Below are 13543 nucleotides of genomic sequence, written 5' to 3' on the forward strand. Positions count from 1 at the left end.
CACAGCAGAGAGCTTGACTGGAAGAGGAGCAACCAGGACTAGAACCCCCCACCCATTATGTGATGCCGGCGCCACAGGCGGAGGATTAACCAAGTGCGCCACGGCACCGGCCCATCCGTTGGTTTAATCCCTAACTGGCCACAGTGGCCAGAGCTGGCCTACCTGAAGCCAGGAGCTAGGAGCTTCTTCTGGGTCTCATGCCAGTGGAGGGGCCCAAGCACTTGGACCATCTTCCACTGCAGAGAGCTGGATTAGAAGAAGAATAGCTGGGACATGAACCGGCGCCCCTATGGGATACCAGCACCCATATGGGATTCCAGGGCGGCAGGCGGAGGCTTAACCCACTGCACCACAGTGCCAGCCCCTACATATATTTATTATACTTACATATTTTTTCTAAAGCATTTAGAAGTAGGTTGGAGGCCGGCGCCACGGCTAAATAGGCTAATCCTCCGCCTTGTGGCGCCGGCACACCGGGTTCTAGTCCCGGTCGGGGCGCCGGATTCTGTCCCAGTTGCCCCTCTTCCAGGCCAGCTCTCTGCTGTGGCCCAGGAGTGCAGTGGAGGATGGCACAAGTGCTTGGGCCCTGCACCCCATAGGAGACCAGGAGAAGCACCTGGCTCCTGCCTTCGGATCAGCGCAGTGCGCCGGCCATTGGAAGGTGAACCAACGGCAAAGGAAGACCTTTCTCTCTCTTTCTCTCTGTCTCTCTCTCTCTCACTGTCCACTCTGCCTGTAAAAAGAAGAAGAAGAGGAAGAAGAAGAAGAAGAAGAAGAAGTAGTAGTAGTAGTAGTAGTAGTAGTAGTAGTAGGTTGGAGACATTATGCCTTTCTATGCCTTCATATTTCAGCGTGTATTTCCTAAGAACAGCATTCTCCGGGGCTGGTGTAGTGCTGTGAGCTAAGCTGTTACCTGCAATCCCAGTATCACGTATTGAAGCAATGGTTCCAGTCCTGGCTGTTCCACTTGCGATGCAGCTACTTGTGAATAGGCCTGGGAAAACTGGAAAATGGCCTGAGTCTTGAGTTCCTGCCACCCACATGGAGTTTCTGGCTCCTGGGTTGGCTTGGCCTAGCTCCAGCTGTTGCAGCCATTTGAGGAGTGAGCAGCAGATGGAAGATATCTCTCTTTCTCTGCCCTCCAAATAAAATAAGTCTCTTTTTTTTAAAGCCATCATTTGGGTCTGACACTGTGGCAAAATTGGCTAAGTCTCTGAGTGTGGCACCAGCATCCCGTACGGGCACTGGTCTGTGTCCTGGATGCTCCTCTTCTGATCCAGCTCTCTGCTATGGCCTGGAAAAGCAGTGGAAAATGGCCCAAGTGCTTGGGCCCATGCACCCACGTGGGAGACCCAGAGGAAGCTCCTGGTTCCTGGCTTTGGATCAGCCAGTCTCCAACCATTGTGGCCATCTGGGGAGTGAACTGGCAGATGGAGGACCTCTCTCTCTGTCTCTCCCTCTCCCTGCCAGTAACTCTGTTTCTCAAAGAAATAAAATCTTAAAAAAAATCATTCTCTATATAACTTCCAAAAAACATTACACATAATTATAGGTCATTATCAAAATGAGGAAATATAACTGTGATATTATCTAATATGATCGCCTGATTGAGGTGGTGTTTTCCAGGTGTTAGCCATTTTCCCATCATAGCTGGTCACTGATTTGAGGCTGTGTGTATCTGCCAGGATTCCGATCCTAGGCAGCCAAGAACAGCAGAACCCCTCAGCTGGTTTCACAGCTGGTTGCACAGTCTGTGAACTGTTTTTTCTGTGCCTGGGACTGGAGCCTGAAGTCCATGGGGCGGGCAGTCTGGATAAGAAGATAGGCATGGCATGGGAGAGCTGAGAACACCCTGGAACCTATGGGGCTGAGTTGGAGTCCATGGTTGTCCTAAACCTTCAAGACTCCCCCATCCATAATGGTGTGTCTTGCTGGAGAAACTGTCACTTCTCATAATAGGCTCCGGGCACAAGAGTGAGAAACTGAGCTGTCCAGAAAATGGCACACGCACAGCACCACCAAGAAGCAGCAAGATCTGTGACCTCAGGAGCCGCACACCCCACACTCACCCCAAGTATACTGGAGAAGGCCTGGTACTGACTGGAGCTTCTGGTGTCACTTGTCACAGAGAATGACAAGTGGTCAACAGTTAACCCAGGTAGGGTTCCTTAGGAGTTTATGCTCCAGTATAAAGGAGACAGCATGGTGGAAAGAGGTCTCTCCGGCTGGCTTCCTGATGGGAGCTGAGCAGGCGGTTTGGGTGGGTTGTGTCCTTTTAGTCTCTGGCTCATCTCCCTTGGCACATGACGCTCCCAATTCAAGTGATCCCCTTCAGTGTTTTGCACAGGCGCAGTGGCTTTTTTTCTGCACACGATGTTGCCAGAATGGTGGTGCTACCCACTATGGCCTCCAGCCTCCCCAGGAAAGACCATTGTGCTGGGCTATTCTGGACCAGTGCATGGATCAGGGAAGTCCCTAATGGGTCGAGAGGTCTTTTGTGGTTAGGGTCCTGACGCTCTTTGCTCCTGATTTGTTTGGATCTGGGTGGTGCAGCCTGTGGTCAGAGATGGTCCCATCGTTGTTGGGGAGGTTCTTGATTCCGTGACTCCTGTTCCTATCATCAGGGCGGTTCCTTTATTCCATTTCTCATCCTTGCGACCTGGGTCAATGGCGCTCTCTGCAGGGAAAGGAACCAAGGGTATTTGTGTCCAGCTAAGCTAAACACACAACACAAACCCACCATACTCCGAAAACGCCCTGCTCTTTGTCAAACTTGAGCATCCATGGTTTCCTCCTTAATCCTTATTGTGTTGATTACATAGCAGTCCAGTGTAAGGAGGTCTTTCCTTTTACCCCCATTTATTTATTTGCATTAGTACAGACTTGGGGAGTGTTATTTTGTTTCTTTAAATGTTATCTGTTACTGTCTTTATCTCTCTTTTTTTTTTTTTTTGAGAGAGAGAGATTTATTTTATTTTCTTGATTTATTTATTTATTTATTTTCAGAGAGAGGAGAGCAGAGAAAGAGAGAAAGAGAGAGAGAATTTTCCATGTGTTGGCTCGCTCCCCAGATAGTTGCAATGGATAGAGCTGGGCCGGCCAGTCAGGAGCCAGGCACTTCATCCAGGTCTCCTATGTAGGTAGCAGGGATTCAAACACTTGGGTCATCTTCTGCGGCTTTTCCTAGGCCATCAGCAGGAAGTTGGATCAGAAGTGGAGCAGCAGGGACACAAACTGGCACCCATATGGGATGCCGGCATTGGGGCTTGATCAGCTACACCACAACTCCAGCCCAACAAAATTTTTGAAATCTATGCATAGTTTTTCATAACACACATTTCCACAAACTTTTTGAAGACTCCTTATATATCCTTTTTCATATGTCCATCATTCGTTGAGTACTTCCTTACATTCTTGGACGGCGAGATGTTCTAGGCTCATCTTATGCTTTCCTGGATTCTCCTTTTTCTTCCAAGGAGTCCTGGCACCTAAGTGGTGATCTAGATGTGAGCACAAGGTGATTGCAGCTAATATGTCATTGCTTTGCTTCTAGGGGCTGACAGAGGACAGAATGGGCACACATGAACCCATCTGCACATTCAAGTACCCACATACCACATATACACACACATACACACACACACACTCAAAGTGATTACATATGGATACCCCCAACCCCAAATCAACTCCAACATCATTAGGTATAATTTCTAATCTTCCCCTCCCTTTCTATGGTTGAAAATTCTTCCTTCAACTGTAGGAAACTTGAACTTGATGGTTTCTGTAGATTATCAAGAAGAAAAGGAGAGATAACAATGACTTTAGACCTTTACCCTCAAACAACCTGGATGGAATTGGGAAGAAAGTCTACAGACTAAGAGCAGTCATTGCTTACTTAGTGTCTGGCCAAGGCTCACTTTCACTTGAAAACAGTGTATCTCAACGTGTGCTCAGCAAACATAGTTGCTGTATATTTTTTCCTATTCAACATGGAAAGAGTATTGTTTCTTTAACTAAATATGCATGCAATCACAGTAATACCTGACAGAAGGGCTGAGGAGCTGAGGAGCTGAGCTTGGCAGTACTTGCCCTGCATCTAAGATTGACATTTATTGAAATGCGTAAGCATTGATCGATTTATTTGAAAGGCAGAGTTACAGAGAAGCAGAGAGGGAGAGAGAGAGACAGAGAGAGAAAGACAGAGAGAGAGAGATTGGTCGGTCATCCACCAGCTGGTTCCCTCCCCAGATGACAGCAACAGCCAGAGCTGTACCAATCCGAAGCCAGGAGCTTCTTCTGGGTCTCCCACATGGGTGCAGGGGCCATTCTCCACTGCTTTCCCAGGCCAAGTTGCTGAATCTGAAAGCAGCACACAACTGTGAAGACTGAAAAAAGGTGACCCAGGAGAGATGAGCAGATGCAGAGAATAAATTGAAATTAAGATCTATTGGCAAAATTGAGCTTGAGGGCTAGATCATGAATAAAACTGTTTTGAAAGAGATTCAGGCAAAGTACAATTCGAAGACTGGGTGGAAAAGAGAAAGAAAGGAGAAAGAGAGAAGACTAAACGCTAGGTTTCTTTTCTAAGGGAAAATTCAAATTACCTTTCTCATAGGAATTAGTAGTTTAAGAAATCTAGTAAGTTAAAAAAGTTATTTTATGGGGCCGGCGATACGGCTCAATAGGCTAGTCCTCTGCCTGTGGCGCCAGCACCCTGGGTTCTAGTCCCAGTCGGGGCGCCGGATTCTGTCCCGGTTGCTCCTCTTCCAGTCCAGCTCTCTGCTGTGGCCCGGGAGTGCAGTGGAGGATGGCTCAGGTCCTTGGGCCCTGCACCCACATGGGAGACCAGGAGGAAGCACCTGGCTCCTGCCTTCGGATCATCGCGGTGCGGTGGCCGCAGCGGCCATTGTGGGTGAACAAACGAAAAAGGAAGACCTTTCTCTCTGTCTCTCTCTCTCACTGTCCCCTCTGCCTGTCCAAAAAAAAAAAAAAAATTATTTTATGATCTCATTTAAAAGTAAATTAGTAGTCTATTGTATAGCGTGGTGCCTACAGTTAATAACAGTGTATTTACATATTTGATAATACCTAAGGGGCTGTTGATGTGGTGTAGCGGGTAAATCTGCCGCCTGCAGATCCAGCATCCCATATGGGCCCGGTTCGAGTCCTGGCTGCTCCTTTTCTGATCCAGCCCTCTGCTATGGCCTGGGAAAGCAGTAGAAGATGGCTCAAGTCTTTGGGTCCCTGCACCTGCGTGGGAAACCCAGATGAAGCTCCTGGATCCTGGCTTCAACTTGGCCTAGGCCTAGCCATTACAGCCATCTGGAGAGTGAACCAATGGATGGAAGATCTCTCTACCTCTGTCTCTCCCTCTGTCTGTAACTCTACTCTGACTTTCAGATAAATAAATAAATCTTTACAAACAAAAACGAAAGTGAAACAATGCATTTTCTCTCCCGAGACCAGGTAAATCAAGGTAAAACCTACAGTGAGCGACCCACTGAGCTGTTGTGGTTTAGGTGGGTTCAGGGGTGAGGCATGCCAAATCCCCCCCTCCAACCCTCTCCCCATCCACAGAGCTGAAAGAGAGCAAGTGAGGACATTTGAAATCAGAGGGGGAAATTTGACAGCTAACCCTTGGGTGGCTGGCCTGTTGGAAGGCTGCCAGGCACCTTTCAGGTTGTTCCAGCCAAGTCCTGAAGTCACGTGTGGCTCATGCTGATTCTGACCAGCGACCCGATGGGGGTCATGGTATAAGGCACGAGCGAAAACCCAGCAGTCAGGTGAATAAATATCCCAGTGATTGTGGAGTTTGTCCTTGGGCATCCAGACCTAAGCCAGCAGCTGGGGAATGTTCGAATCCAGAGATTGCTCCAGGGAGGAGAAGTTGGGCCACAATGAGGCAGAGGTTCAGGCTTTCTGACTGAGAAGGGGCAAACAGAGGAAGCAGATGAGAAGGGAGAAAGGAAGCTGCTGGGGAGGCTCCATGGCCAGCCAACACGGACTCCAGATGTTGCACAACCAAGAGAGGGTTCAGATGGCTGGAAATCAGGCACGGGGTAGTTTGGGTAAATCCAACAATCTGGTTTATGGGAAGTATGCAGAAGAAATCAGCAACCCCAACACACACAGCGGAGAGAGAGAGAGGACACTTCCCAGGACAGATGGAGATCCCCATTCCTGGGCTCTGGAATCTTCACCAAGGCAGGCCGAGCAGTGAATGATCACTGGATTTCCCATGATGCATCCCCTTCCAGGTCCCTGCACACCTTTTAATCTGGAAACGTAGCCAGCTCACCTCCTCCATTTGGGAGTCGTGTGTTCACGGGTCTCTCAGGTCATTACAGGCTCAAATTTCCAGATGAGGATGGCCTGGTTTCTAGCACATTCCAGACTCAGCCAGGAAAGCTGAGAGCCAGGGTCTGCTGCCCAGCTGACACCGGCGTCATGCTCACTGGCCGCTACACCAGCAGTTTACCTGCAGATAATCCAGCTGCTAAACCAATGGTCTACTTGCAGCTACACTGAGTGTCTTAGACAGAGGTGCCCCAGGAATGAAACCAATGAAAATGCTCAGGTGGGACACCAGGACACTGGTTTAACCATTCAGTGTCGTATCGGAGAAAATCTTGGGGTGAAAAGCTTGTTGAAATCTTTCAATTTCTAATTAGAAGGAGGAGTCATTTTTAACCCAGTTTTATGGGTCAAAGAAAACTTCAGTTGTTCCGGCTCTGGCTACTTTGGGCAACATTCTTCCTGATAAAACTGATCTTACTTTTCACGCTGTGTGCATTCCATCCTGTCTCCAGCTGTCTGCAAGTGACTTGTGGGTTATGTTCTGGAGCATGACCAGATCCTACCCAATGGCCCTGCACACTTTTTTGGCCTGTTTTTTTTTTTTTTTTTTTTTTTTTTTTTTTTTATCTGAACAGCTGTAACTGGCTCAGAAAAAGGCAAGAACTCCTAATTCAAGGATCTTCTGCATTTCTCACGTTTATTTGACAATAAACACCCACTGTTAGCATAATTTATTCCTGTGTTGCCCTAGGCCTAACCAAGGTTTCTGATCTCCTGTGGGAAGATACCCTAAAATCCACTCTAGCTTTTATTATTATTATTATTATTATTATTATGAAGTAGTTAGAATACTTAGAACCGTCTTAACATACAGATGGCTGAACCACAGCCCTTCCTCTTCAGTATGGTCCTTCCTCTCATTTGTAGCTGGTGGTCACCCAGCCTGGTCCAAATTAGCACCAACATCTATTCTGTCTGGTCAGTCTGAAAGGGACACTGGTAAACATTTTGATTTTTACGCCATAATGAATGTCATGGATAAAAAAGGATAATAAATACACAGGTACAAATCAGATGAAGAAGCAGAGTTTACAGGGAGGGCATTGGTATGGTGGTTAAAACACTGCTTAGGGTGCCCGTACCCCATCTTAGAGTGCCTGGGTTTGGGTCCTGACTCCAGCTGCCTGCTAAGGTGCACCTGGGAGGCACCAGTGATGACTCAAGTAGTTGAGTCCATGCCACCCATTTGGGTGCTCAGATTCAGTTCCAAGATTCTGGTGTTGGCCTTGCCCAGCGCCCACTGTTGTGGATATTTGGAGAGTGAACAAGCAATGGAAATTCTATCTGTCTCTCTTCTTTTTGAGTAAATAAAATATGTAAATTGACAAAAATGAAAAGAAACAGGGCATTACAAAAACTCCCAAATGCATTTTCAATAGGCAAAGTGTTTGTACCATTGAAAAATTCAAAGGTAAAAAGGCCTCCATTTATCTTTCTTTCTCAGCTGCCTTGGCCCTATTGCTGAGTTTCTTGTGTATCCTTTCAGAGACTTTATGTACAGACCAAAAAAAAAAAAACTTATGTATAGGTTTTATTTCTCCTTTATTCTCTGCTAGTAGCATACAGTACACGGCATTCTGCTTTTCTTTTAAGCTTAACTGTGTATTGGTGGTCTCTCCACTTCAATGCTCAAAGGGTTTTCTTAGTGTGTTTGGCAAAGCTAGGTGGTACATCATTGTGTGTTTGTACTGTAATCTGCTTGATGAGTCACCTCCTGACTACATACAAGGTTATTTACAGATACTGGATACGATAATGAATAACTTTGTACATACTCACTTCACAAATGTGCCAGCGTATCTGTAAATTAGATTCTTATAAATAGACTTGCTAGTTTACAGGGTGTGTCATAACAATGTTTCACAAGTATGCAGATAAATCTGTATGACAGAGTCATAGAAGTAGAACTGTCAGGTCAGAAAGCAGGTGCATCTGTAATCTCTATAAAGAGATTGAAGATATGGCCTCAGTAGGGTTGTGCAAGCCTTATGAACATAATAGATGACCAGCATAGTATATGACTGAACTTTTAGCTCTTTTGACAGCTGATAAGTGATATCTCATATAGTTTTTATTTTACATTTCCTTCATTTTTTTAAAATAGTTTTTTTTATGAAAGGCAGAGTTCCAGAGAGACTGAGGGAGAAAAATCTTCCACCTGCTAATTCACTCCCCAAATGGCCACAATGCCCAGAGCTGGGACAGGCTGAAGCCAGAAGACAGGAGCTTCTTCCAGGTCTTCCACATGGGTACAGGTGCCTAAGCACTTGGACCATCTTCTGGTGCTTTCCCAGGCAGATTGGCAGGGAGCTGGATTAGAAATGGAGCACCTGGGACTTGACTCAGCATCCATATGGGATGTCAGCTCCACAGCTTTACCCACTACAACTCAGCACTGGCCCCCACATTTCTTTGATTATGAATGAGGTTGAACAGATTTTTATATATTTATAAGGGCTGCTATCTGCTGTGAATGTCCTGTTTATATCTTTTTATGCTTTCCTATGGGATTAGTGGACTTTATACTGATTTTTAAGAGCTCTTAACATATGAGAAGAATTAGCCTTATGGAAGTACACTATGAGATGTAATTTTTTTTGTCATTTGGTCATTTGTCTTTAACTTAGGTTGGATTTTGATATGCAGAAAGGTTTTCATTTTTATGTGGGCTGTATCACTCTCGGTCTCCTGTACACTGTGCTGATTGACTATGCAATTGCTTTTACCTACAAAGGCAATGATTTGTTTAAAGGCTATCTAGAACATAAATGAGCACTTTTTCTAGAAAGGACTGGGCAATGAATAAATATTTTATTTTAGATTTAAAATCAGTTCACCACATCTGCTCTGCCACTGCAGTGTGAAAGCTGGCATCAACACGACTTAAATGAATGAATGAGGCCATGCGCCAGTAAAACTTGATTTACAAAAATAGGTTAGCAGGCAGGGTTGGCCCATGGGCCACTATTTGCATAGAGGCCACTAGGAGTCCTTTCCTGGCCGGTGCAGCCACTGTGTTTGGCCTCTTCTGTGGTCTCCCCACATGAACAGAAAAATGCTTTTAGCTCAGTTCTTTCGTCTGAGTCCCACCCTTCCCACCTGCTATGGCACCAGCGGCTTGCTCAGCAGAGATTATTTTTGGCGGTTTTCCAATCTGGAACCAAATATCCAGGTTCTCGGGCAGCTATAGGCAGCCCATGGATTTTTATGTTTTTCAACTGATTTGGTTAAGCCAAGTGGTGGCCTCTGGCCAGCATCTCAGCTGGTGAATGACTCAGCATTTATACATGTTTTCCAAGCACCAAAAACTCACTGCACAGGAATCTCCCTCCAACACAACCTACTGGTAGCCCCTTCCATACCCGGGGTGGTGCTTGGCCTCAAATACCAATTCCTGCTCATCTCATCTACATGTGAGAAGACCTAACATGTGTTACATCAATGAGAAAAATAGTAAAAATCATAACAGTTATTTGTAGTGGCTAAAGAAAAACTGCTTTTTAACATCAGCTACAGTGGAGTTTTCTGGCATCAGATAGAACCTCATCTTAAACAAGCATGGGCCAACAACCTTGGTTTGAAATGTTGGTTGCCACCTCTCCTTTTAAGAACTAAGGGAAATGCTCGTGCCATAAGCTGGGAAGGAGGGTTGGCGATAGTAACCAGCCAGGAGGGTGGCTGTGGGTTGTGTAGGGGTGTAGGGTGGACGGATAGTGAGTAGCACAGGGGAAACCCAGACCAGAGTGGCCAGGAGGAAGAGAGCTGGAGAGGTAGATGGGGCCAAATCAGGCAGACTCTCCGAGACTTCTTAAGGATGTCAGTCTTTATCCTACAAATACGAGCAGGGGAAAGCCAGGGAAAGTGATGGTATCAAATATGCATGACAGGTCATGCTGGCTGCCTGGTGCACACGGATTGAAGTCTCCCGGGAGACTGGTCTGGAAGCTCTTCTTGCTCAGCAGGAGGGCCCGGAGGCTTAGTGCAGAGTGGAGAGAGCTGGATGCTTGGGGCGACCCTGAGGATTTGGGGATGGATGGGAACTGGAGGGTGACAGGGAGGGGACGTCACTGGTGACTCTCTTGTCTGTAGCTATGCAGGGTGGCTCCTGGAAGGTCTCTAGACAGTGAGATACCCTTCCAGAACATCTCCTACATGCTTGGATCCTGGGGTCTACCCTGAGGGGCCCCTTGGATAAGCCTTGACCTTGGTTATACTATTATTGACTGTTGGCTGTACCTGGAGATCTGCTCTTGGCAAGCTGAAATCTTTTTATCTGTTCCTTCTCATCTGCACTTCTATAGGTGTCACATGCCCCACGCCCACATCTGTTGAACATGCAGCCATCCGGGTCAAGAGTTACAACTTGAGCTCCAGGGAGCGGTATGTTTGTAACTCAGGTTTCAAGCGTAAAGCCGGGACATCCAGCCTGACGGAGTGTGTGTTTAACAAAACCACAAACATTGCCTACTGGACAACTCCCAATCTCAAGTGCATCAGTAAGTATCCAGTTCCTACTCTTGTCCTTCTTCACCCCGCTAAGGCCACACAAAGAGCAGAGATGCAGTATGGGGCCAGATGAGTCCATCTCAGGGCCAACACACTTCTCTGTGTTGAAGTCGGAGGCTAAACACCAATGGGACACTGAAAAACACCTTCTTCAGTTGTAGACACATGGGTGTTTGGGTCACACAATTCTGGGTTCACAATTGGCTCTGCCATTTCGTACCTGTGAGGTCTCAGGGAAGGCCCTTAATCTCTTGGAGCTCTGGATGGTCTTCTAGGAAATGAACCCCATGTTCACACTGCAGGTTGTATGAGGATTCAGTGGTACATATGAACTGACACTACTGTGAATGCTTGCTTTGAGATTTATGGTAGCAAGGATTTGGGTTACAGAAAGGATACGTGCTTACAAGCACACTTGCTTTCCAGGGAGTTTAGTGTTTGTTTGTTTGTTTGTTTGTTTTTTTCCCAAGGAAGGAGACTGCAGGGAAACTATTGCTGTTTTTCCCATTACTGCTCAATCCCAAGGACTGGAACAGACCTGTGCAGCAATGTTTCCCTTAGCTTAGTCACTGTGTATGGTATCTTACAGTTCTCAAGTTTTCCCCTAAAAACAGTCTACAACTGGACAGACATGCTAAAAGAAGCCAAATGCTGTTGAGGTGGAAGCCACTAGGTGCTATTTCCATGAATACTAAGCTCCACTTCTACTCCTCCCTTCCCACCTCTAGAAAAGTAAAGATTGACCCATGCCCTGACTTAATGAGTCTTGGCTCTGTCTAGCAGTGAGCTAGATGCTTTCTCAAATTTGTATAACATTGGCGAGCATTCTGAACTCCTGTATGGGGCAGGGGCTGGGAGGGGACTGTCCCATAGCGAACTCACTCTGCTGGAGGATCCCTCAAAGAGCCACACTTTCTCATGGGATGTGTAGTGGTAGATAGCCCTTCTCCCCCATCCTTCTCTTCAGAACAGAAGTCACAGGGAAGGGAAGCAGGAAGCCCTTCCACTCATATCGAGGAATCATCCAGCTGAGGAATCAAGCTCCCTGTGGCACTGGGTAGAACTGAATAGAGGAGCCAGGTGAGGCTGGGTAACTGTGGGAACCCCGAGCGGATCTCTGACTCTGTCCTGTCCTGGGACCCACTGGAACCTGTAATTCAAGGACAAAAATAAGGGCCTTTCCACTGTAAGGAAAGTTACATTTCCGTAAAGCTCTGTGTCATTTGGGTGAATGAATCTATTAAGGAGTGGAGCTGTAGGCTCTGAACCAGGCAGATGCGAAGGGAAGAAGACACCTTGTAGTCCAGTTAGGTTTCACCTAGTTCAGAGCTTCCTCCATTTTTTTTTTTTTTTTACCACCAACTCCCTTCAATCATTGTTTTTCCCAGCCTCTTGTGCTTTGAATGATTTTTTTTTTTTATTTGACAGGTAGAGTTATAGACAGTGAGAGAGAGACAAAGAGAAAGGTCTTCCTTCCGTTGGTTCACTCCCCCAATGGCTGCTACGGCTGGAGCTGCACCAATCCAAAGCCAGGAGCCAGGTGCTTCTTCCTGGTCTCCCATGCAGGTGTAGGGGCCCAAGCACTTGGGCCATCCTCCGCTGCTTTCTTAGGTACCTCAGCAGGGAGCTACATCAGAAGTGGAGCAGCAGGGACTTGCACTGGAGCCCATATGGGATATCGCCATCACAGGTAGTGGCTTTACCTGCTATGCCCTGGCCCCTGATTTTTCATTCTAAACAAACAGAATCTATTGAGTAATTGTTTACTGTCCCATGAAAATCCAATATTGTAAAACTGAGTTAATATCATTAATACTGTTCCAGCCAAAAATAAATTTGATGCCTTAGTTGTGTAGTTTTTTTTTTTTTTTTTTTTTTTTTTTTTTTTTGGAAATGCTACAAATAAAGTTTGCTGGGGTGTTGTGGCATAATGGGTTAAAGCTGCTACCTGTAATGCTGACCTGCCATATGGGTGTCAGTTCAAGTCCCGGCTGTTCTACTTCTGAGCCAGCTCCCTGCTAATGTGCCTGTGGAGGCAGTGGAAGATGGCCAATGGGTCCCTCCACCCACATGGGAGACTCAGAGACAGCTCCTGGCTTCAGGCTTTGATCTGGCCCAGCTCTGGCCATTGTGGCCATTTGGGGAGTGAACCAGTACATGGAAGACCTCTCTCTGTTTTCCTCTCCCTCTCTGTGTCTAACTCTGCCTTTCAAACAAATAAAATAAATCTTAAAAAAATAAATAAAGTTTGCTATCTGTCTTTGCATTTGGATTGGAAAACACTGCTGTTTATTTCCTGAACTTTGAATCCGACTTAGGAAGTTAGATATCTCCATTGTATATTTACGTGTTTTTAAAATGTATATCCAGTTCTGAAGCCACCCCCAAGTTCCACCCTCAGGATCGTAAATGCCATGTGGTTATCCTCTCTCCAGGAGACCCCTCCCTGACTCACCAAAGGCCAGTGCCACCCTCCACTGTAGTGACGGCAAGGGTGACCCCACAGCCAGAGAGCCCCTCCCCTTCTGGAAAAGGTAGGAACACAGGAAACTTTTTAAAGATTCCCATTCCCTACTACCACCCAGCTCCCCACCCCCGAATTCTGAACATTCAAGGACCCAGCTGCTTTTCTGCTGCCAACGTAGGTAACAGAACAGACTCTCTGTTGAGGACAGGAGTC

General features: G+C 46.5%; 1 protein-coding gene across 7 annotated transcripts in view; it reads left to right on the forward strand.

Annotated features, from left to right (window-relative positions):
* The window catches only part of IL15RA (interleukin 15 receptor subunit alpha), a 44150-nt gene that overhangs the window by 19328 nt on the left and 11279 nt on the right, over positions 1–13543 (forward strand). For 5 of the 7 annotated variants that reach the window (XR_016219786.1, XR_016219785.1, XM_089312374.1 and 2 more), the window contains one exon: positions 10659–10853. Coding sequence is in view for 5 of the 7 variants with exons in the window: in XM_089312374.1 (XP_089168500.1) it covers positions 10659–10853 (195 nt within the window). In the remaining 2 variants the exon portion in view is untranslated. Of the gene's footprint in view, positions 1–10658; positions 10854–13298; positions 13398–13543 lie in introns of all 7 variants that reach the window. The other 2 variants (XM_089312371.1, XM_089312373.1) reach the window with 1 other exon arrangement.

Source organism: Oryctolagus cuniculus, chromosome 13, assembly GCF_051225735.1.
Source record: "Oryctolagus cuniculus isolate XC-2025 breed Fujian yellow rabbit chromosome 13, ASM5122573v1, whole genome shotgun sequence".
NCBI lineage: Eukaryota > Metazoa > Chordata > Mammalia > Lagomorpha > Leporidae > Oryctolagus > Oryctolagus cuniculus.